General features: G+C 44.1%; 1 protein-coding gene across 1 annotated transcript in view; it reads right to left on the bottom strand.

Annotated features, from left to right (window-relative positions):
• Positions 1 to 334: 334 nt before the first annotated feature.
• Positions 335 to 26156, bottom strand: part of LOC134624294 (NLR family CARD domain-containing protein 3-like) — a 37034-nt gene continuing 11212 nt past the window's right edge. Inside the window, exons 5-7 of the mRNA XM_063469263.1 lie at positions 9489 to 9662; positions 1055 to 1101; positions 335 to 879 (exon numbers count right to left, since the gene is read on the bottom strand). Coding sequence (XP_063325333.1) covers positions 335 to 879; positions 1055 to 1101; positions 9489 to 9662 — 766 coding nt within the window. The remainder of the gene's footprint in view (positions 880 to 1054; positions 1102 to 9488; positions 9663 to 26156) is intronic.

The raw sequence follows: 26156 nt of genomic DNA on the forward strand, positions 1-26156 counted from the left end.
ATTCATTTTAATGTGCTCAGACTTGTTGATAATGAGCTGATTGTGAACTGAGCTTAAGAGAAACACAACATACTAATATTCACTGCGAAGCTTTGAGTGGAAAACGACAGAAAAACAACATGTGGATCCTGGAATAATGGGAGCTTCCATCTTTAAAGGACTGAAGAGGAAGAAGTTTACAAAGAATCATTTAGAACAGTTTCAAACATCAACTGATTGAATCCATGAATCTGAAAACGTGTTTGTGAGTGAAAGAGACAGACATGTACAGATTGAACTATCTGTTCAACAGTCAGAGTGTGTCTCTAACAGGAGGATACTCTTTACACTCAACTCAGCACAGGGACACTGAGGAACCAGGATCAAATGCAAACCCAGGATAAAGGGTTTCAGTGAATGTGGTGTTGAAGGTGTGGAGGTGGGTCAGAGTGTCAGAGGAGACTCTGTAGAAGGACAGAGTGCCAGCAGGACAGTCCACATACACTGCTACTCTGTTAGAGACAGAGGAGGAGGAGGAGGAGGAGGAGGAGGAAGAGATGGACGTTACTTTGTCATTGTGACAGACAGCATGGCGACCATCATCAGAGCAGTACAGAAACCAGGACTGATCATTTCGTCCAAACCAACAGACATAACTGCCTCCTTTCTTTTTGATTCTTCTGTAACTCACTGATATAAAAACATTACCTCTCCACTCGACCTCCCAGTAACAGCGACCAGTCAGACCATTTCTACACAGCAGCTGTTTCCAAACATCAAATCTGTCTGGATGATCAGGATATGACTGAACCTCCTTCACACGTGTCACCTTCATGTTGTTGTCAGACAGTTGGAGGTTTGTGTGTACTGTGTTTATGTCAATTGTGAGTTGACAGGAATCTGATGGAGAGAAGAAACACAATCCAGCTGCAGTTATTGATCCATCATCTGTTCATTGATTGACACTTTGATGATGACTCCTGACATCAGAGATGTGAATGAGTGACGTGACAGTTTGAAGATGGTTGAATGTGTGCTGCTGTGTTTTCATGAATCACATTAAAAACACACTTACACTTCCTCAGACCTGGTCTCAACCATTGGACTCCAGCAGGCTCCACCCTGAAAGGAGGAGGGGGGTTAGACCAGCACAGTCTCTTTCAGCATGCACACATGGACCTTACATGGCTCTCATACACATACTGTTACACACTGATAAAGGAACAGTTCAACATTTTCACAAATACACTTCAATCCATATGTGGATCAAACTGCTGATGATTTGGACTGATCCTGGATCTGTCAGTACACCACTGTATTGAAAGAAATATGACTGATTCAAACTGTGACCTTCATTATCTTTATATTCCTCTTCTGTTTAGCTGGAAAGGACACATCCCTGCCTATGCAGGCTTTTAGCGAAGGTTTTGTTGTTAGCGCCAATAGTGGCTAATGGTAATCTGAGGTGAATTACCTGCTAATGCTAATGCCATTTTATCTTGTATTTTGCCTGATTTAGTGGCTAATGCTAATTTGAGATGCATTAGTATTAGCCACTAATATTACATTCACAGCTGAAACCACAGTAAATTCAAGATTCAAGGTCTTTATTGTCAATACCATGGTTGATTTATAAGAATATAAAAAAATATATCTCCAAGAGATATAAAACTTGAAATTACAAATAAATAATAATTCACTAAGTATGGGTAAAATGTGTTTTCTAGTACAAATTTCTTCTGTTATTGTTGTCAAACAACAGAATGAAGACGAAATATTGATTTTAACACGACCCATAAGCAGCATGAGCTTAGCAGCATTAGCTTATCAGAGTTTTAAGTCTTTAAGTTGACATTTCCAAATATTAGCTGCTCCTGGCTGCATCTTTGTCACACACAGACTGAAATGATTCACAGTCTTGTTTATTTCTCACACAACACATGTTTTCAACCTATTTAAACCATCCTTTATCCTTCTGTCAGTGTCACTGACTGTCATTGTGACTGTGGAAATACAATATAGGAAACACACATTTAACATGGCTGACACTTTATTAGGTACAAAATAGCCACTATCTCAGGAAAGTACATCTGTGGCCAGAGCTTGGAAATAACAAAGTATAAATACTTCATTTTTAAACAAATTTTGGTACATTTTACTTGTTACATTTTCAGAACAGGCTTGTTACTTTTGGTTTAACATGTTTGCACCCCAGTCTTGGTAGCCGAGGATCAGTCCGCCTAGGCCTCCGCTCCCTGCCGTCGCCCGGCACACAATGCACCTGGCCCCTACGGCACCTCCTGTGGGTGGTGGGCCTGTGGGAGAATGGGCCCATGTCCCTTTTTTGGGCTGTGCTGGCCCGGCCACCAGACGCTCGCCCTTAGGCACCCTCCCCGGGCCTGGCCCCGGTAACCCTATGCCGAGCAGGGTAAACTGTTCCCTCAATGTTTTCCTCATAAGAGTCTTCTGAACCCCTCTTTGTCTGGTCCCTCACCCAGGGCCAATTTGCCATGGGAGACCATACCAGGGGGCAAAAGCCCCCGGATAACATAGCCCCTGGGATCCCTGGGACACACAAACCTCTCCACCACGATAAGGTAGCGATTCGCGGATGATGATGCTACCCAGCGTCTGCAGACAACTTCCGTTAACAAAGCCCCTGGAAACAGGGAGGGAGTAATACAGAAAGAAAACACATGGAAAACACACATAGGCAGGTCGGCCGGTGGGGACCGTCCAACCTTGACGATCTCATTCTTTCGGTCATTACCCAAACCTCTTGATCAAAAGAGGAGGGGAGGGACATAGATTGACCGGTAAATTGAGAGTTTCACTTTTACACTCAGCTCTCCCTTCACCACGAAAGGACCAATACAGGGTCTCCATCACTGCAGCCGCAACACCAATCCGTCTGTTGATCTCCCACTCCCTTTTCTTGTCACTCGTGAACAAGACCCCGAAATACTTCTCCACTTGGGACAGGAACTCGTCCCACACCTGGAGTCGGCACTCCACCCTTTTATGGCTGAGGACCATGGCTTCAAATTTGGAGGTGCTGATTCTCATTCCCACTGCTTTACACTTGGCTGCGACCCATTCCAGTGCGAGCTGGAGGCCATCACCCGATGAAGCCAACAGAACCCGGAAGCACCCCCATGCTGGAGCCACCGCGCCGGCAACTGATGCGGCCCTCAGCTGTTTCTAATTATCCGCCATCTTGTGATGGCTATTTAACCACGGAGACGGGCAACACTCGGCGTGGGAATATTTACCAAGCCTGATAGTAACTTTGAGTGTCGTGTTATATGAGGACTGTGAAGAGAAGTGAACTTACCTTCACTATACTTACGTCTATTCATTCCACAAGCTCCGCTTTTGGGTCCCTCATTCTACTCACCGTGACAGAGATCAAGGGTACAAGCAGCAGAAATTAGCTTTCTCCAAAAGGTGGATAGCCTCTACCTTAGACATATGATGGGAAATTCAGCCATGCGGGAGGGGCTCAGAGTAGAGCTGCTGCTCCTCCACATCGAAAGGAGCCAGTTGAGGTGGTTAAGGCATCTGACAAGGATGCCTCCTGGGTGAGGTGTTCCGGGCATGTCCCACAGGGAGGAGGCCCCAGGGCAGACCCATGAAATGCTGGAGAGATTATATTTCTTGGCTAGCCTAGGAACACCTTGGTGTTACCCCGGTCAAGCGGGAGGAGGTTGCTGGGGAGTGGGAGGTCTGGGCTTTTCTGCTTAGGCTCCTGCCCCAGCGACCCTGTCCCAGATAAGCGGAAACAGGTGGACAGACAGACAGACAGACGGACATTTGCGGGGAGTCATCTTTCTCACTCACTACTTGTTAATAGACCTCTCTGCTGAATTGTACTTGTTATTAATCTCTGGCTCTCTTCCACAGCAAGTCTTTTATTGTGTCTTCTTTCTCTCACCCCAACTGGTCACAAGAGATTGCCGCCATTCCTGAGCCTTGTTCTGCTGGAGGTTTCTTCCTGTTAAAAGGGAGTTTTTCCTTTCCAATGTCACCTAAGTGTTTGCTTACAGGGGGTCATATCATTTTTGATCTTTTCTCTGTATATATTATTGTAGGGTCTACCTTACAACATATAGCACCTTCAGTCGATTGTTGTCCTGATTTGGCACTATAAAGATAAAACTAAATTGAATTGAATTATTTCAAATCACTGTGACCCTTCACATATTAAACCGATTTGAGGCTAGACATATTGTGAAACAGGCGTAGTCAAGTGGTGGAAGGCTTTCACTTGGTTTGTCTCAGAATCTCATTCCTGCTTTTCACGGATGGTGTGGTTCTGTTCGCTTCATTGGGTAATGGCCTCCAGCTGGGCTGTGTCTTATTGTAATAATTATTTTCTTGTACACAGTGCTTCATATGAATTTTAGCTGATGATGCTGAGATTCATTAACTCATTGAATTCCACCTGCATACCAACTTTATACCATCTAGAAAACAGACAGTATAAACAGTGTACTGTCACTGTAGAGGATGAAAATCAGCCAGGACAACTCATGAAGCATCTGCTCATATCTGGTTAAATTAAGTTGCGTACATCCACAGAGAGCAGCAGGTCCGCTGATCGCAGCATACTAAGAAAATGTACTGGAGCTCTCGATAGAAAAGATTGTGATTTGTGATTCTTTTCCCCACACCGAGCAATTACAACATATTTCAGTGTTCCACACCTGCTGATATTCATTCAAGATGGCGCCGAGTATGGCAGCCTCGTCGCGAGCTGCCCCAAGCAACAGCTGTTTTTTGTGTTTAATTTTACTTTTTCTTTATTTTTTCACAAGTAGCACATGTCTCCTTGTGTACGACCGACAAACCTTACTGGACATAAAAGACGGACTTTCTCATCACTTTCCGGAGTTCAAGTTTTGCAACACGGACCCTCCGTTTGCAGACCCCCCATTCATCTCACCTGAGACGCCTTTGTTCTGGGCCCATGGAGGCCGCAAACGCCAACGCAGAAGGAGAAGATCTGGCGTTCTGGTTCGACTGAGACGGCGCACTAACAGACCACCGTTACCCAGTTTATTACTGGCTAATGTGCAGTCTCTGGAGAACAAGCTGTGCGAGCTTCGGGCACGGATCTCATTCCAGCGAGAGATGAGGGACTGCTGCGTGATCTGCCTCACAGAAACCTGGCTATCGGACAAGGTACCGGACTCCGCAGTACAACTACCGGGGTTCTCTGTGCACCGCGCGGACAGGTCACAGGAGCTTACTGGGAAAAGCAGAGGCGGTGGTGTGTGTTTCATGATCAACAACAGCTGGTGTGATTATGCGAACGTGCACCCGGTCAAATCCTTCTGCTCACCGGACCTGGAGTACCTGATGGTTAAATGCCGGCCATTCTGGCTTCCGAGGGAATTTACAGCCGTGATTATTACGGCTGTTTACATTCCCCCACAAGCCAACACTGACCGAGCACTCAGGGAACTGTACAGCGCGATCAGCAGTGAGGAAACCGCACACCCAGAGGCGGCGTTTATCACGACTGGGGACTTTAATAAGGGTAACCTGAAGAAAGTCTCACCAAAACTACACCAACACATCCATTTCAACACTCGTGGAGACCGGCTTCTTGACCACTGGGTGGTGGCTGTGGCTCAGGTGGTAGAGCAGATCAGCTACTGATCAGAAGGTTGGTGGTTCGATCCTAGGCTTCCCCTGTCTGCATGTCAAGTGTCCTTGGGCAAGATACTAACCCCAAATTGCCCTCCGATGCATTCATCGGAGTGTGAATGTGTGTGAATGTAGTTATAATTTGCACAAGTTTAGAAGTGCTTGCATGAGTGGGTGTGAATGGGTGAATGAGGCATGTTGTATGCAGCGCTTTGAGTACTCCGGGAGAGTAGAAAAGCGCTATATAAGAATCAGTCCATTTACCATTTACCACTGCTACACCTCTTTCCAGGATGCGTACAAAGCCCTCCCCCGCGCTCCATTCGGCCAATCAGATCACCACTCCATCCTGCTTCTACCCGCCTACAGGCAGAAGCTGAAACAGGAAGCTCCAACCCTGAGGGCGGTGCGTCGTTGGTCGGACCAATCGGAGTCTAAGCTGCGGGACTGTTTTGATCACCCGGACTGGGAAATGTTTCACGTGGCTGCTATAGACCCTGATGAGTACACAGATTCAGTCTGCGGATTTATCAGAAAATGCGTGGAAGATGTCGTCCCATCCAGAACAGTTAAATCCTTCCCAAATCAAAAACCCTGGATTAACGGAGATGTTCGCACGGCGCTGGCGGCACGGAGCACCGCTTTTGCCTCCACGAACACATCGGACTACAAACACGCACATTACCAACTCCGGAAGACGATCAAAGCAGCCAAACGTGAGTACAGGGACAGGGTAGAGCAACAGTTTGACAACCCTCGGAGTATGTGGCAGGGACTAAACACAATCACAGACTTTAGAGGGAAAACCAGCACACCGCAGACCACGGCCTCTCTATGTGAGGATCTAAATGTATTCTACGCTAGATTCGACACAGCGAACACCATGAGACCGGACAGTGTGCGCACCGCGGATGACGTCAGTGCGCACACTGTGTCTGAGGAGGATGTGCGGAAGTGCTTCAGGAGAGTGAACGCACGCAAAGCTACTGGTCCGGACGGGATTCCCGGCCGCGTCCTCAAGTCATGCGCGGCTCAGCTGGCTGGAGTGTTTACACACATCTTCAACCTTTCCCTCTCTCTGTCTGTAGTCCCAGCCTGCTTCAAAATGGCCACCATCGTCCCTGTACCCAAATCCTCCACCATCTCCTCATTAAACGACTGGCGACCTGTAGCCCTGACGCCCATCGTGAGCAAATGCTTCGAGAAGCTGGTCAGGGACTTCATGTGCTCTGCACTACCCGACTCACTGGACCCTCTACAGTTCGCATACCGCCACAACAGGTCCACTGATGATGCCATAGCCCTGACACTCCATGCTGCCCTGTCACACCTGGAGAAGAGAGACACGTATGTGAGAATGCTGTTTGTAGATTACAGCTCAGCATTCAACACTATCGTTCCCTCGAAGCTGGACAGGAAATTGCAGGGTCTAGGACTGAGCAGCTCCCTCTGCAGCTGGATCCTTAACTTCCTGTCTGACAGACGCCAAGTGGTCAGACTGGGCAGCACCACCTCATCCCCCATCACACTGAACACTGGTGCTCCACAGGGGTGTGTACTGAGCCCTCTCCTGTACTCACTCTACACCTATGACTGCACGGCCACTAGAAACTCCCCCATCATTGTGAAGTTTGCGGACGACACTACAGTGGTGGATCTTATCACCAAAGGTGATGAGATGGCCTACAGGGAGGAGGTCAGCGCCCTGACCCACTGGTGTCAAGACAACAATCTCACCCTCAACGTCGCAAAGACAAAGGAGTTGATAGTGGACTTCCGGAGGTGCAGAGGAGTACACACCCCCATCACCATCAACGGCGCCGCTGTGGAGAGAGTGAGCAGCTTCCGCTTCCTTGGTGTACATCTGGCTGAGGATCTTACGTGGTCAGTACACATAAACAAAACAGTGAAGAAGGCGCAGGAGCGCCTCTTCTTTCTCAGGAGACTGAAAAGATTCGGCATGAGCCCCCGCATCCTCAGGACCTTCTATCGCTGTGCCATTGAGAGCATCCTCACTGGATGCATCACCACCTGGTATGGCAACAGCACCGCTTACAACCGCAAAGCTCTCCAGAGAGTAGTGCGGTGTGCTGAACGGATAATTGGAGGTGAGCTTCCCTCCCTCCAAGACATCCACAGGAAGCGGTGCCTGAGGAAAGCGGATCATCAAGGACTCCAGTCACCCCAGCCACAAACTGTTCAGACTACTTCCATCAGGAAGGAGGTTCTGCAGCATCCGGTCCCGTACCAGCAGACGGAGAGACAGCTTTTTCCACCAGGCCATCAGACTGCTGAACACGTCATAGACACCTCACCCTCACTACTGGAACTTCAACATTATGCACTCCATACTGTACATTAATGCCACTGTTTTGCACATACCAACCTCTGTATATTTTATATATCTTATTTTATTGTTTACTTTATTTCATTTGTAAAACATGTATATACACACTATATACACACTCACACACACACACGCAGAAAAACATATTTAGTACACACATTCAGTAATGTATATACCTTTATATATTGTACATATATTTATTACTTTTTAGATTAGCCATTTTTATATTTTGCTTGTTTTATGTTATTGTATTTTTGCACAACTCTGTTGCTTGTGAAGCTTGCACACACGAATTTCACTCACATGTACTGTACCAGTGTACCTGCACATGTGACGTGACAATAAAAGTGATTTGATTTGATTTGATTTGATTTGAATCCACTGTTTAGAGGCAATGTCACCCTCTTCAGTGTAGGCAACAGAAAATAGAAATACAGTTTTATTTTAAGGAGCTTGGAAAGAAAAGCATCTGGACGTCTTTAAGTTGCTTGAACACATTTCATCTATAATCTGAGAAGCTTCTTCAGTTCTAGGGTCAAATGGCGGAGAGCCCTAGATTTAATAATAATAATAATAATAATGTATACTTTATTGATTCCCGTGGGGAAATTCTTCTCTGCATTTAACCCATTTAACCCATTGAGTGGGCAGCCCCCAGTGCGGTGCCCGGGGAGCAGTGTGTGAGGACGGTACCTTGCTCAGGGGTACCTCAGGGTAGCCATTCAGGGAATTCAAACCCCCGACCTTCCGATCATTGGGCAACCACTTTATCTACTGAGCTATCCCTGCCCCTCCCCTCAAGAAGGGACAGAAGACCCCCTGATGATCTTCTACCTAATCACATGAGCCAAGGCGTGAAAACGGGTGTTTTTTTTCACAATCAGCCAGGGTTTCGGGTGAGCTCATTGTGAAACCTAGCCCCACCCTATCATGCGATTTCCTGAGGTCAGATGGCCCAGTGTGTGAGTGGCCAATAAGGCGTCTGGGAAGGATCTCAAAACTGGATTATAGATGGCAGACAGTTATTGTCGGAAACCACTGCCTCTGTTCAAAGATGGTCGCTCACAGTGGACATAAATGGCTTCTTTCACTCCTCTTTCAAACCATCTGTCTTCTCTGTCCAAAATGTGAATATTGGCATCCTCGAAAGAGTGACCTTTGTCCCTTAGATGCAGATGAACTGCTGAGTCTTGTCCTGTGGAGGTGGCTCTTCTATGTCGTGCCATGCCTTTATGAAGTGGCTAAAGTAAAGCTGTTTGTCATTGTGTATCTGGGATGAAGCCACATCAGAAACATGCATTCCTCCACAGGCTCAGCGTCATTAGGTCACTGAGTTATTCGGGAGAACAGCGAGAAACTCCCACACCTCTGTTACACTGATTCATGAACTAATGCAGCTGTGCACACTGATGTCATCTCTAAATGTATTTATTTATTGTTTTCACTTCCATTATTTTATAATGTGTGTTGGCTTTTTTCCTTCCTCCTGTATCAGACATTATCCTCATACCTGAGAGTGTCCAGTCTCCAGCCTGGATCTTTCAGTCCAGCTGACAGCAGCTTCACTCCTGAATCACCTGGATGATTGTAGCTCAGGTCCAGCTCTCTCAGATGGGAAGGGTTGGAGCTCAGAGCTGAGGCCAGAGAAGTACAGCCTTCCTCTGTGATCAGACAGCCTGACAGACTGCAGACACACAAAACAACAATCAATCTGTCAACAATCATTTTATCGTTGTCAGATACAATAACATCTATCCATTTATATCTATTCAATTTTAATTTAATAAGTGTGATACCTACTAATATGATCACATTTTTGTGAATTAATTTATGTTTAAGTACTCTTACTTCCTATCTAAGTGATATTTCCATTGGAAATGCCCTAAATAACTACAGTAGTTCTAACAGGAAACCTGGTAACTAGCCTGGGATATTTGTAGCTGACGCTCAATTTTTGTACCAGTAGGTGGCAGTGTGAGACTATGGTTTGGCCTGTTGTTAGCAGTCAGAAGGGCATGCTCTGCGCTGTTTTCTCATGATGGTGGAGTATTCAGGAACAAGAAGCCACGTCTCCCTGTCTGATCATTTCTTTCCTGTTGACAGGTTTCTATCATGCCCGAAGTAGAAAATAACAGCAGTCACATCCAATATATGGCATAGATTAACCACTACAGTTGGAAACTGAAAGCGCACAACATTGTGTAGGACAGTAAATTAGACTTTTGTAAGTATTTGTTTACGGCTTTAGCAGCATGCTATGGTTAGCATGTTAGTTTGGGTCACACACCTCCAATGGCTCCACCATTATTGTGTATTACTTTAGTCCCTTGTTTTCTGCCATAAAATGTTTCCGTGAATTCAGTGCACATATCAAGATGGTGCTGATTACACCATTCTTTCAAACTATTTGAGATTTATAGTATTGTCTAGTTGGAATTCATTTTGAAGCAAGTCTCACAAGAAAATTGGTCATGTTAAGGACAGTGAAATATGCTAATTCTTTTTGTCAACTTGGTAACAGAACACATATGAAAAATGTGTGAGCTATGTTCGGGAACAAATAAATACACAGTTGTAATACTGGAAAAGTAACAAAAAGAGTACATAATTGTGAATTTAAATAAATAATGGCGGAGTATTCAGAAATGACAAGCCACGTCTCCCTATCTGATCATTTCTTTCCTGTTAACAGGACACATATATAGCTGTCTACAGGTGCTGCCACCCGGTACCTGTAACATAAGCAACCATTCTCAGCAGACAACAATAGTCAAAAGTTATTTAACATTGTAAGGTAACATGCTACAAAACATGCTGGAGAGATGCTTGAAAAAGTTAAAATATTGTGCAAAAGTTCATTTATTTCAGTAATTCAACTTAAAAGGTGAAACTAATATATGATATAGACTCATTACCGCAATCTCATTCTGGAAGAATAAGATCACAGATACAAGCTGCGGAAATGAGATTCCTCCGAAGGATGGCTAGCAGGGTTCTAGACTAACTTTTTACCATGGTTGCACTGGTGTGGCAAACTTTTTTTTCTTAGGTGCACCAGCACAAAATTTAGGCATATCCAAATTTTTCAGCCGCATCACCTAAATGCCTCCTGACATCTGACCCACGTTAAACTCATGGACTGAACATACACACACCCACAACCACCTACACACACACAATGGACAAAAACAAACAAATGGACAACTGTACCCTCATACACACAATAATAACATGGACTGAACCACCACTCACAACCACTAGCACTTTATATAGCCTTTGTAGAAATTATCCACATATTCACTTATCTTAACTGCACTACTGTAAATTATGTATGAATAATCATTCCGTACATACAATACAATAATTTTTAACTGTTTATAACTTGCATAGTTCATATTTCTGTATAGTTTTCATATTTATATCCTGTTCATAACATGTACATACCTTGTACACCACTACAGCCTGTACATACTTATAGTTATACCATATTCATGACATATCTTCATATTTTGTAATATATCTGTATTATTGCCAAAGCACTTTCTGGATGGATGCAAACTGCATTTCTTTGTCTTGTACTTGTGACATGTGCAATGAAAATGAAGTTGAATTCTAATTCTATTTCTAATTCTATTGACCACATGGAGACTTTCAGAGTTGTGAACAGTTGGTCGCACTGGTGCGGCCTAGTATTTTGTTTAGTCACACCATTGAAAAATTTGCAACACGCCACTTCCTCTCCAGCTTACGAGTTATCTGCTTTAGGCTACGTGTTTGAGAATTGTACCAGGTTAGGTACTTCTGGTTTGAGGCCTTGGTTTTCACAGGAGCGACAGTATCCAGAGTCGTACGTAGTGAGGAGGTAAAATTATTAACAAGATAATTGACCTCTGTTGGAGTAGGGTTCAGGTAGCTGCTCTGCATGATTTGGTACAGGGCATTGAAGAGGAGGCCGAGGAGTAACTAAACATCTGACACATTGAGCAGGAAAGTGCAGTAGGGACAGGTGAAGAGGCCATGCTGCTAGCGAGTTAGCTACAAGCTAAGCTAAACTAGCGAAACAGTAAAGACACAGTGAGGGAATACTTTGGCTATAAATTGGTTAGTGAGTTCACAGAAAGTGTGCTTTGAATGAAGCAGGTGAAGATTATCCTATGAAAAAAGAATGTATCTGACAATTTTTAATTAAATTGCTAAGCAGATAAGCTACTCAGAAACACCACTGTTTTTGAGCAGGAACAGGAAGTGATACTCTACCGCGGAGAGAACGAACACCAAGTGACAGCGCCTACATCTATTGCAGCATTACTAAGGAAGTTCAGCCATCGGGAGGGGCTTAGAGTAGAGCCGCTGCTCCTCCACATCGAAAGGAGCCAGTTGAGGTGGTTTGAGCATCTGACAAGGATGCCTCCTGGGCACTTCCTGGGTGAGGTGTTACGGGCATATCACACCAGGAGAAGGCCCCAGGGCAGACCCATGAAATGCTGGAGACATTATATCTCTCGGCTGGCCTTGAAATGCCTTGGAATTCCTTAGATTGATGGATGGATTAATGGATGGACGGATGGACTTATTACATGCAAAGAGAGATTTTTCACATCGTTATAATAAGTTTGATGATCATGGCTTAAAGCTCATGAAAACCCCAAATTAGAAAGCTCAGAAAGTTAAAATATTGTGAAAAGGTTCAATATTTTATGCTTAAGGTGTCACACTCAAATCAGCTAATTAATCCAAAACACCTGCAAAGGTCCTGAACTTTAAATGTTCTCTCAGTCTTTCTTTTCAGTAGGAATCACAATCATTGGGTAAGACCTGACAGTTGTGCAGAAAACTATCATTGTCAGACCCATAAGGAGGGAAAGCCTCAAAAGGTAATTGCAAAAAAAGTTGAATGTTCCCAATGTGCTGTGTCAAAGCACATTAATTTCAATTCAAATCAATTTATTTGTATAGCGCCAAATCACAACAACAGTCGCCTCAAGGCGCTTTATATTGTAAAGTACAATAATAGATACAGAGAAAAGCCCAACAATCATATGACCCCCTATGAGCAAGCACTTTGGCGACAGTGGGAAGAAAAAATTCCCTTTTAACAGGAAGAAACCTCCGCCAGAACCAGGCTCAGGGAGGGGCGGCTATCTGCTGCAACCGGTTAGGGTGAGAGAAGGAAAACAGAATGAAAGTCAAGCTGTGGAAGAGAGACAGAGATTAATCACAAGTACGGTTCAATGCAGAGAGGTCTATTAACACATAGTGAGTGAGAAAGGTGACTGGAAAGGAAAAACTCAATGCATCATGGGAATCCCCGGCAGCCTACGTCTATTGCAGCATAGCTAAGGGAGGATTCAGGGTCACCTGGTCCAGCCCTAACTATATGCTTTAGCAAAAAGGAAAGTTTACTGGAAGCCAAGGTAATGCCATCCAGAGTAAGAATCTGGTTAGATAACATATTTCTAAGATTTTCGTGGCCGAGTACAGTAACCTCAGTTTTATCTGAATTAAGAAGACGAAAGCTAGCAGCCATCCAGGTCTTTATGTCTTTAAGACATTCCTGCAGTTTAAATAATTGGTATGTGTTACCTGGCTTCTGTGGAAAAGGAAGATGTTTTTTACTCTTACTATTCATAACCATTATTATTACTGTTGCATCACTTATCATTATCATTTTCATCATAGCATTTATTACCTTACAGGGACACATCCAAAACCGCGCACGGTCAAGGAGCTGCTCTCATTCTTAGGCTTAACGGGATACAGCCGGCAGTTCATACCAAATTACGCAGGCAAAACAGCTCCTTTGAGGGATCTGGTGAAAAAGGTGGGTGTCCGTAACCTTAAGGCTGAACTACCATGGACATCGGCCACCGAGTCGGCGTTTATTACATTGAAGCAAGACCTGTCAAGAGCCACTGATCTTGCCATCCCTAACTATGATGAACCCTTCTATCTTGATGTTTCAGAAACACACGGGATAGTTAATGGGGTGTTGTTTCAGAAAAAGAGGGGAGGGAGAGATGTACTTATGTACGTCAGCATCAGACTGAATCCATTAGAGACAAGGCACCCGGTATGCACACAGCATGCACTTGGGGTTGCAAAAATCATACAAAAGACAGCACACATAGTTGAGAGTGCTGACCACACACAGTGTAGTGGCATATGTGAACTCACAAGCCTTCACTATGACACCACTGACACAGCAGAGAGTGAGTAAAGTCTTAGACGCTCCAAATCTGACATTCACACATGAGGGAATCAACATGGCAGATTTAATGGGGTCAGGAGAGCCGCACGACAAAGAGAGCTGAAGTTGAAGAGAAAATCAGGGAAGACTTGAAGGCGGAACCTATTGTGGGAGCTGAAGACTGGTTCACGGATGGATGTTGTTACAGAGATGAGGAAGGACTGAAAGCAGGCTACGCTGTAGTTTGCCGAAATGGGACTGAGTTTGAAGTAAAAGAGGCCAGGAGACTTGAAGGGCAGCAGTCAGCTCAGAGAGCAGAAGTAATTGCTTTAAGCCGAGCCCTGAGACTTGCTAAAGGACAAAGAGTCAACATTTACACGGATTCAGCTTATGCCTTTGGAGCAGCTCATGTGGAGCTAGCCCAATGGAGAAGAGCAGGATTCAGGACCGCAGACAATGCACCAATCTGCCACAAGAAGGAAATGGAGGAACTCGAACAGGCGTTGGGAGATCCAGAGGAGGTGAGTATTATAAAATGTAAAGGTCACTCCTCGGGGACTGGCATGGTGGCCCGGGGGAATCAAAAAGCCGATCAAGCCGCCAAGGAGGCTGCAGGATATAAGGGACCAAGGCAGATGGTGCAAATAAGTGTGGAAGAAGAATCAGGAGTTAAAATGTTGGAGGAGGCCAGGAAGGCCCAAGAGGAGGCAGCCCCGGAGGAGAAGGGGGTGTGGAAGAGCCGAGGAGCATGGGAGGAAGGAGGTCTGTGGCGAGGACCCGACGGACGACCTGTGTTGACTGCAAACCTGGCGAAGCAGAAGATCACTGAGGCACATGGGCTTGGTCATGTGGGTGTGGCCCAGATGGAGAGACATCTGTGCCATTGGTGGCATCCATTTTTGAAAGATATGATTAAGGAGAAAGCCAGGACGTGCCTGATCTGTGGGAGGCACAATCCAAAGCCAGTAATCAAGCCAGAGGCAGGTAAGTTTCCCATTCCAGAGAGACCAGGAGAAGAGATTGTTATTGACTTCACTGACATGATTGACGTGGGTCCAGGAGGAGTCAGGTATTTATTGGTGAGTGTTGATGCTCTGACGGGATGGCCCGAAGCGTGGCCAACAAGGAAGGAGGACGCGAAAAGTGTGATTAAGTGTTTAATCAATCATTACATTCCTCGACATGGGTTTCCCAAAAGAATTAGATCAGATAATGGAACCCATTTTAAAAACAAAGATTTGGCAGAGGTAGAACAGAGGCTGGGGTTGCAACACAGGTTTGGGACTGTGTATCATCCTCAGTCCCAAGGGAAAGTAGAAAGGATGAATCTAAATTTGAAGAACAAAATAGCCAAAATTTCTGCTCAGACGGGGCTAAATTGGGTTGCAGCCCTGCCAATTGCATTAATGATAATAAGATGTTGTGTTAACCAGTCCACAGGTTTTACCCCGTACGAGCTGTTGACAGGACGGCAGTTTCCGGGTCCCTGGACGACAGTCCCGGCAGAATAAAGTATAAAAAGTAACAGAACACATGCTGAATATTGGAAAGAATTAAAACCTCTTGTGTCTAGTTTCACACAACAGGTTCCAGCAGGAGTGAGCATGGTGGACAGGTCCGTCCCCGACACCAAGGCGGTGTGGCTGAAGGTCATCAAGCGGAAGTGGAAGGATCCGAGGTGGACGGGGCTATTCGAGGTGACGGCGCGTACCACAACAGCGGTCCAGTTGAAGGGGAAAGGCGATACCTGGTTTCATTGGTCTCAGTGTGCAGTGGCGGATGAGTGCTTGGTGGAGACACGCTCATCTTCAACCAACACGGGCGGAAAAATAGAGGCAGAATAATCCTCTCACCCATGCAACGACTCACCAGTAGTCTACCTGGGGAGTCGAAGAAAGAAGAGGAGGGATCGCAGAACATCACTCCACTCAAAGAGGAGGTGCCAAAGAGGCATCAAGCTTACTAGGCTGGGGCTTCAGTCTAAAGTTACAGGAGAGTAAGGGAACAAAAGATCATGGGATTGTGGGGAAATTGGAAAATAACTGGGGTGTTGACATGTGTGAGTGTTCTAATATGTTTGTTTGTTTTTTGGCAGACAGGTGAATTGCCCAGACGCAGAGGTCTACCCGTTCCAGAGTCACTTCATAGATAGATAGATAGATAAATGGATAGATAGAGCTGTGTGTCATCTGCATAGCAGTGAAAATTTATGCATGATGCTGCATAGGGGAATCATATGCAATGTAAACAGAATTGGTCCTAGCACTGAACTCTGTGGAACAGCATAATTGACGTTAGGGTGTGAAGAGGACTCTTGATTTACATGTAAAAATTGGAGTCTATTAGATAGATATGATATAAACCACTGCAGTGCAGTACCTGTAATACCTACAGCATGTTCTAATCGGTCTAAGAGGATATTATGGTCAACACTGCACTAAGGTCTAGCAGGACAAGCACAGAGATGAGTCCACTGTCAGAGGCCATAGGAAGATCATTTGTAACCTTCACCAAAACTGTTTCTGTGCTGTGATGAGCTCTGAAACCTGACTGAAACTCTTCAAATAAGCCATTCCTCTGCAGATGATCTGTTAGCTGTTTGACAACTACTCGTTCAAGGATTTTTGATATGAAAGGAAGGTTGGAGATTGGCCTATAATTAGCTAAGACTGCTGGGTCTAGAGATGGCTTTTTGAGTGAAGGTTTAACTACAGCCACCTTGAAGGCCTGTGGTACATAGCCGATTATTAGAGATAGGTTGATCATCTTTAAGATCGAAGAATTAATTAATGGCAGGACGTCTTTGAGCAGTTTTGTAGGAATGGGGTCTAAAAGACACGTTGATGGTTTGGAGGAAGTAATTATTGAAGTTAACTCAGAAAGATCAATTGGAGAAAAAGAGTCTAACGTCACATCAATGGTACTAAGAGTAGCTGTAGATGATATTACATCTGTGGGATGATTACTGGTATTTTTTTTCTCTATTGATAAGATTTTTATTTGTGAAGAAGTTCATGAAGTTATTACTATTTAACGTTAAAGGGATGGTTGGCTCAACAGTACCCTGACTTTTTGTCAGCCTGGCTACAATGCTGAAGAGAAACCTGGGGTTGTTTTTATTTTCTTCAATCAGTGATGAATAGTAAGATGTTCTGGTTTTGCAGAGGGCTTTCTTATAAAGCAGCAAACTATTTCTCCAGGCTAAATGATGATCCTCTAAATTTGTGACACACCATTTCCTCTCCAGCTTACGAGTTATCTGCTTTAGGCTACGTGTATCCAGAGTCATACGTAGTGAGGAGGTAAAATTATTAAATACATGCAATATTAATAATATTAATAATATTAAATATTATTAATTACTAAATACACGTAGACATTGAGGGCTATCAGGAGGGACTATGCGCTTACCTGCTGCTCTGTGGCAGGTAGCTCCATGCCCTCCTGGCTTTTAAATGCACCTTAGAATACACATGCATCAACACTACATATGAGCGGGCAGAGGGAGGTTTGGAGTCTGAAAAGTCATTTCAAGATTAGTTAGTAAATAATAATTAGCTAATGTTGTTCATGAGACTAAAGTCATCTCACTGTGGTAATGTTAATATAATATGGACAATATTATATGCATTGTCAGATTATATGTATATATATATATATATATATATATATATATATATATATATATATATATAGATATAGATATATATATACACATATAAGGTGGCCGTAGTTAAACCAGAGCTTGAACTCTGGGTCAAAGATGCAAGTAGCAGTTATTTATATTTCCTATCACCTTAAATCTTCACTCAAAGACAAGTATCTCTGACAGTGCATATACAGATGTATAATTGTGAGAGTATTATGCTATCATAGCCTATCTTATATCTGTAGTTAAAGTAGTTGAATTATGTTAACAGCTGTAGGACATATATTATCCTTTAGTCTAGATTGTGTCCGGTGTATGTAGTTTAGTTCCCATTATACTTCTGGGTTAAAAGAACATAATCATTTTGTAGTTCATTAGATAGGTGTGCATTACTCTGTACCCTTGATCTGCTGTGAATGTGTTACACTGTTTTCTTGACATGTTTTACTGCTGAATCATAAAAAGAAATGTTGTGTGCAGGAGACCTTGTGTCTAGGATAGGAGAGACAGACCCCATTCCATACCCCCACCTTCCTGAGAGCAGAAAGACAGGGAGCCGAGGTCATAACTTAGGCGCCGTAAGAGAGAAAGAATGTGAATGTTTAGGCTTTTACGACTAGGTGGGGGCCACTAGAGGCTATAAGAAGCTGAGTAGCCCGTCACCATTTTGAGACTTGCTGTGACCCTCTGCAGGCAGGTCTCCCCATCATGATGGTTCTTATGCTCTTAAGTGTTGAATTGTATGGAAATAAAGCATTGTTGATTGAGCATTTATACACCGAGTATTGTCCTTCCTTCAGCCCAAAGATTAAAACAACTGGGAGATTTTAACATTATATATAAGATTCAATTCAATTCAATTCAATTTTATTTATATAGCGCCAAATCACAACAAAAGTCGCCTCAAGGCGCTTTATATTGTACAGTAGATCGCACAATAATAATAATAATAAGAGACAAACATTGTTCTTTTAATATGTTGGCATTATTACATTTGGCTCAATGCTTACATATATGTGTAAAAAGAAAATGTACGAGCTGTGATAACTGTTTCTGATAGAATGAAGAGTAGACTGATATATGAAATATTTATTTATTGGGTGAGAAAATCAGACCATGTCATAACTGCTTTAAGTCATACAGAATAGATATCAGAGCCTTAAACAGGCTGACTTCTGCTAAATGGGTCAAACTGGGCAGAAAGTATAAAAACACATAACATCCTTATATAATATGATGTAACACTATTGATGAACTTACCTCAGAATATATAAAGCATATAAACAATTACAGCAATATGATGCATCAAACACAGCAGTACTACTAATCCAAAATACTCAAAGCTTCATAGAACTGAAACAAACATTTATTTTTAGGTCCATTCTGCTGCTGATACATACTTTAGGTTTCTGAACATTAAACTTGTTGCTGCCTTTCAGTGTGTAACTTGAAAGCCCTGAGTACTTTCTCCCACACTGAAAACACTCGAATGATAACATTATTTGAACATTACATAATAAGACTGATTCAGGACAGACAATTACTTATTTTAAACTTTTCTAGCAGTCGTTCACAAACAGGGAACAGTCTGTCTATTCTCTCCATCTGTCAGCTGCTGCTGGCTCTTCCTCCTCCTCTTCCTCACACACTGCTGAGTGTCCTGGTGGATCATCAGGGGTGCAAAGCCTCACAGATGATGTGCAGCAGTGGGTCCCTCAGTCTGTCCTCACTCTGGACACTTGCAGTCGTCACACATGGAAATCAAATGTGTGATAAGCTGCAGGATTCAAACACAAGTGTAACTTATAAATACATGTTCATACTTTTATTCCACAATCAGAGAGAAAGAAACAGAGAGAGAGTGCAGGACAGACAGACAGGTGACAGTCTCAGGTGTATACACTGCTACAAAACTCCACAAGAGAAGGAGGATTTAGTGTTTGTGTTATTACGAGTGCTAAACAAGAAGAGTTCCAGATGGTACAGTGGACACATGTGTGACTCCTGTGATTAAAGCATCTTTCTTTCAGCTTAACGAGTGAACCGTCAGCTCGTTCAAACACACATTAAAGTCCATTTGGCTCGACACCACCGAACAGAGGCAGCAATATAACATAGCTAACATTAACAGTGCAGTGAATCCAGCTTGTGCCGTGATATTCAGGACGGCAAACCGAGCAGCATCACTGACTTTCAGCTTGTTGTGTTTGTGGATATATGACGGACTTTAATTATCCATAAAATCATCACATTCTCTGTAAGATTAAGGTCAGCTATATATATATATTTAGAAGTAGAGGCTTTAAAACCAAGTTACCACTGAAAGTACAAACATCACTAATGTCACATAACTTTTTAATGTTCTTAAACATTCGCACATAAATAAGTGACATAATATTAAGTACTTACTTTTGACAGTTCACTCTTTGGCCGCTCCCTTCTGCTGTATTTTGCGGCAAAATTATCCACACCCACCGCCGCGCTATGAATTGTGGGATAGATGGGACCACGAAGCGTGCACTGGACCACGCTTGATATTTGGGGAAATCGACGGCACATTTGGAGTACACTTTGAATTGGGACAGCCGTCGTCGCGTGGTGGTGACGTACTCGCACTTGAAATGTGTACTTCACGCGTGCATACCCTGAATTGGGACACAGCCTATGATTGTGTGTACAGTGTCTATGTTTGTTACATCCTGTTGAGGCTGTGGGAGTGTGTGGGCGTGGTGTTGGCCTCTCCCTCTCCTCCTCCTTCTTTATTGCCCCACCCCTTGTTGCTCTCTGCCCCTGCCTTCTCCTTTAGGACACACCATTTGCCCTCGTTGACCAGCAATTACCCTCAGAGGTGATATAAGCATGAGGAGAGCAGTGTGGATGTGAGAGAGGCTTCTGGTGGTTTTCCTCTGTGCTGGTCAGTGTGTAATACGTATTTAGGTGTGGAAAAGGCCTGCTGTGTGTGTGACCAGCTCCTGCGTGCGTGGCTTGTTGTGAGTAGCTCAACTGGGCAGTGGTTTTGCTTAAGTGACGGCGGCCTCCATTTATTGGTTTGGCCTCCCTGGTTATTGCTAATAGCAGCATTGCTGTCTTTTTCGGTTGATTCCTTGTTGTTTTCTTAGTTGAAGTGGCCACCATCTTTTTGGGTTGGCCTGTCTAAGTTATCATTAAAGCAGCGTTGCTGTCTCTTTCTGTTGTTACTGTTTATATGATTATTGGGTTAGTTGATTATAATAAAGATTTATTTTGTGTTAAACACCTCTGCCTAGCGTCCTTTTCATTTCAGCCCGGATCCAACTGCTACTGTCCCCCACCCTCTTCGCCTAGCTTTCATGTGGGGACGTAACAATGTCTGTCTCCACGTTGGGTGACTGCATATGAGAGCATGAGGGTGGGAATGGATGTTTGTATCTGTGTGTGCCTGTTTGTTTCAATCAGAATACTTTATTAATCCCGAAGGAAATTACGGTTACAGCAGGCAGCACGCTAATGGCACATGCACACTTACAAAGGAACCTTCTGACCAGACTTTACACAAACATCACATTGGGAGACATGTCAGAGAGATATGCTGATAGTAAAAAAAACACAATGAAAATATATAACATGAGCTGAGTGGAAGAGGAAAAAAAAAAAAAAAAAACTCCACTCAGACTGAGCTCCCAATGGGAGAACAGTTTGATAACAGAAAAAAAACACCTCAGCACAAAAAGCACATGACTATCAATACACCATAGAAACACAAGACAAGCTACAGGGGCGGGTAAAGGATAAGAGAGAGCCGGTGTGGACAGCGCATCCGGTCCTGCAGCATGTCTGCACTGGTCCAGTTGACCGCCATCTTCCCCAAGAGGGGACAAGCATCAAAGGCGTTTGGAAAGGGAGGGGGGATGAGTGTGTGTATGTGTGTCCAGAGCTCAGCTGAGACAGTGTCCTTCGCCCTGCCAGGCTAAGTAAACAGTCTTCCAGCCAACCCAGGTGGCCTTGTGTAGGATAGGAAGAACAGTCTTATGGTGCGTTCACACCGAACGCGATAGAGGCGGCCAGAGCGTCAGGTTCACATGTAAAGTCAATGGAAAGAGCGCGATGACATGCGATTGCGCATCCGGCGAAAATGCGGAAGCAGATTTGCGTTGCGAAAATGCCAAAACCCATGAAACGCGCGTCAGTGTACCGCGTGGGGCGCATTTGACTCGCGAACAAAACCACGCGTGTCAGATTGTGTGTTGCATTTTGTACACACGCCCGTATCGCGGCAACCGCTCGAGTTGGAAAATCTGAACTCTGGCGTCAAATCACGCCGCAACAACCAATCAGGAGCCTGATGACGTGGCTGTAACTAGGTCAAAACGGCAGATCCAGCCAAAGCGCTTCATTCGTCATTCAGTATGGAGGAAAAGCTCATCAGTGCCGTGGCTAATCATCCAGAGCTAAATGATGCTAGTTGCTACTTCTACCGAGAGAGGAATAAAACCTAGCTTGGAGGCACATTAGTGAGGAGATTGGGCAACCTGGTAAGTTCATTCATTCTGCTTTTTAATTTCCAGACTGACCCGATAAAACCGTGCAAAAGCTAGCAAGCCCGCCTACTGTCCCGCTGTTTTCCCACTGATGTACAAATACCTTCCCTTTCCAGAGGACATCTGCAGCACAACACATCTGGCACAACTTCCTCCCACATTTCCGGTCCACGCGCGTGGAAAGATGCAATTTTGAGGCGCGGTGGATTTTCCCTGGACACGCGTTGAGGTGTGAATGTGCACGCGTCACATTAGGGGCGTTTGGGGCATTTTCGCTCGCCTCTATCGTGTTCGGTGTGAACGCACCGTAAGTACAGTCTGTTATCAGGGTGTTTTTGTTCACCTCCAGCCTTGAGACCACAGCTGGCGCCGAAGGGATAGCCGCATTATGATGGTGGGGGTTTTTTTGTGCGAACAACTAATGTGAATTTCAAAGCTGTTCTAACAGTCCGACACTGGCATCTCAATCTCCTGTTGGAGAGCCGTGAGCTTCTCCATGATGTTATCAAACTTACACTCCGTGATGTTGTGCTCAAAGAGCAGATTCTGAGAACTCACGACTGCAGTGAGCTTCTCCAAGATATCATCAATTTTCGCTCAGAGGTCTTATTCTGAGTATTCAGGGCAGCCGCAAGCTTCTCCAAGATCTTATCCGTGTTGCGCCCAATTAGCCCATTTTGAGAACTCACCACTCATCCCATCGATGCAATTCCAGCGGGCAGCCTTGTGGGGTTTTGAACAGCCGATTCTGCTTTCTTTAATCTTCGATAAGCCAGGGCCAAGCCAGCTCCGATCAGCAAGAACCCTGTTATCATGGCTCCGAATAGGTAGATATCTTCAACACTCAGGCTCACCCGAGCCCAGACTTCTCGTTGAGAAAAGGGTGTCAATTGCATTCAGGGACCAGTTGATCAAATCCATAATTCCTCTTTAAGTTTTAGAGAACAGACTGTGAGAGAGTGTATCAGGGAAAAGTAATACAAAAATACACGAGACTAGACCAGGGGTCCGTTCTTCGTACCTCGCTAAGTAAGTTAGCCGGATTTGATTGTTGACGATTTCGCGTGATCTTGGATCGTTCGGTTCTCCGAAGCTCATCTGGGACTTGCTGTCATAGCAACAGATCCGTAAGCATAAACCTGCTCGGGAGCAGGCTTACTTTATGTAAACAAGATTAGTTCGCGGCCACTCAGGTATGTCCGCTTCATTTATACGAAAGCAACAGCGATATTTCGCCACTGTTTTACCATAAATAAATATTATCAATGTAACTAAAGATAATGCAGCATTTGATTCTTTTATTGATTTCATACAGATACATACAGGTCATTTCCGAAAAAAAGGGAAATGTAAGATAAGATAAGATAAGATAAGATAACCTTTATTAGTCCCACACGTGGGAAATTTGTTTTGTCACAGCAGGAAGTGGACAGTGCAAAAGTTATGAAGGACAATTAGAATAAAATAAAAATAAATACAGTACACAACTGTACAGAATAGAATAAAAATAAAAATAGAATAGTATATACAGTAGAATAAAATAGAATAAAATATACAATAGGATAAAAATAGAATACAAATGCTATATACAACAGAGTGAAAAATACAACGGTTGCCAGAAAGATTATTGCACATTTGTGTTATTGCACATTTGTGGATGTGTGTTTGATCAGTTAACACTAGAAGTCCCAGGCTTTTCTAACCCTCTGTCAGCCAAGTGGAAGCTAACTTGGCTAGTTTGTTAGCATCAATTCATATGTAAATTGGGTCGTTACCTGAGAATTGTGGGGGGGAGTGGGGGAGTGTGAATGATTCCTGAGCCAACTGCCTCTTTGTTTGTGTGTAGGGAGGGGGAACTGCTAAAAGCTGTGAACTTCATTTTGTGTTCGTCTTGATGCATTCTCAATCATCCAGGAAAATAAATCTCCAAAAGATTTATTGATAAAAACAGTACAAAAAAAACAAAACAAACCAAAATTTCTACAAAAACAACCATTTGTACACATATTTACAACTAGCAATAAAATGTGAGTACATTTCAATCACTCACAATCCTGGCACTGCCATGGTATCTGTAGTCTGCATGTACCACATGTGTATCTGTAGCAGTGAACACATCGCACAGTGGCATGATTGTTCTTGCATTTCTGTTTGACCTGACACGTGGCTCTTTTTCCAGGGCTAGGTGTGGAGGGTTGTGTCTGAAGCAACTGTTCTTTTCATGCCTTCTTCCCAGCCATATGAGAGTTAGCCAACTCTTTTGCAAGCTCCACCAGGAAGTCCACCCGTCTTTCCTGCGTCCCGGTGCATGCTTGATACAGCACATGTGCATTCAGTGCTGCCATGTCAATCATGTTATAGAACACGGCAACTGGCCAGCGCCGTGTTCCTCTGCGGACCGTGTACTCCCGCACCATCTGGTCCATCACATCCACGCCACACTTTGTGGTGTTGTAAAGGGTGACAGTGTTTGGCTTCCTTTTGGTGGTGTTATCAGTCTGAACCACGCTGTGCATGCTGCTAAGAATATAGACTGTCTTCTTCCGTTTGGATACGCCGTCAGCGTGGCAGCAGAGGTTGAAAACACCTAAGAAATAAGATAAATTGTTATTTCCATAGCACTTTTACACACAATGAAACACATAAACATAGAAGCACAAAAGACCCGCAGCCTACCTGAGTGGTGAATTCATTGCGATCTGTGTATCTAGCGGATTGAGGAATTTCCCGGCGAATCTTGTTGACTGTGCCGAGGATGGTGGTTTTCCGTCTAAGAAGTTTGTGCGCAAGTGAAAGCGATGTGAAGAAATTGTCCGTGGTAACATTTCTGCCCTTGTCTAGGAATGGTTCCATCAGCCTCATCACTACATTTTCAGACAGTCTCTCCCCACTGGGACGATTGGGGTCCTTGCCAAGATATGGGAGGACATTGCAAATGTACTTGGATTTTAGGTCGCAGGCCACCCAAAACTTGATCCCAAACTTGTCAGGTTTACTTGCAATATACTGCAGGAAACAGCACCGAGTCTTTGATGGGAAGAGCTGTTCATCAACGGTGATATGTAGACCAGGGTTGTAGCACGTGATGCAGTTGGTGACAAATGATCCCCACACACTGGAAATTGCAGCGAACTTATCAGTCTTTGCTCGATCACTGCGGGTGGACCTGTCATCAAAGCGTAGGTGTTGCATGATGTCTTGGAAGCGGTTACGCGGCATAGTTCCAATGATCTGTGGGTTTCCCAGGTTTGCTGACCAGCAGTCACGTAGTGATGGAACCCTAGCAACCCCCCGCAAGATGACAATTGAAATAAATGCCATTAGTTCAGGGAGGTCCATGAACCAATGAACATCCTCCGTTTGCTGTGCATGTTGAATAGTCCATTCTTGAATGCTATGAAGCATGTCAAGAGTGATGAAACACAGGAAGCTCTGAAGGCGACTCAAGATACTTTTCCTGGCCTTAGCCGTTGGCTCTCCATCTGCAGCGTATGCTTCTATTGGGGTGAAAGGGAGACAGGTCCCCACCTGTTCTTCACGCCACACTGTGCCATCTTTCGCTGTCTCAGTCCCCAAACAAGCTCTCTTTTTAGGTTGAGAAGCAGTCTCCTCATCTGCAGTGTGAACAAATTCAAATTGTGAGCAATGGGAAGGTCAAATGAAATTGCAAATGCATGCATAGATACTAATTATAATTCCAGTATCTCCTCCTCTGTATCGGAATAATGTCTGAAATATCTTACTTACTACATCCACTTACTTGTTTGAAATGAAATAGGAAATGATATGAAATGAAACATCTTCCTAAATAAAAAGATACAACTA

The sequence above is a fragment of the Pelmatolapia mariae genome, linkage group LG3_W (genome assembly GCF_036321145.2).
Source record: "Pelmatolapia mariae isolate MD_Pm_ZW linkage group LG3_W, Pm_UMD_F_2, whole genome shotgun sequence".
Lineage (NCBI taxonomy): Eukaryota > Metazoa > Chordata > Actinopteri > Cichliformes > Cichlidae > Pelmatolapia > Pelmatolapia mariae.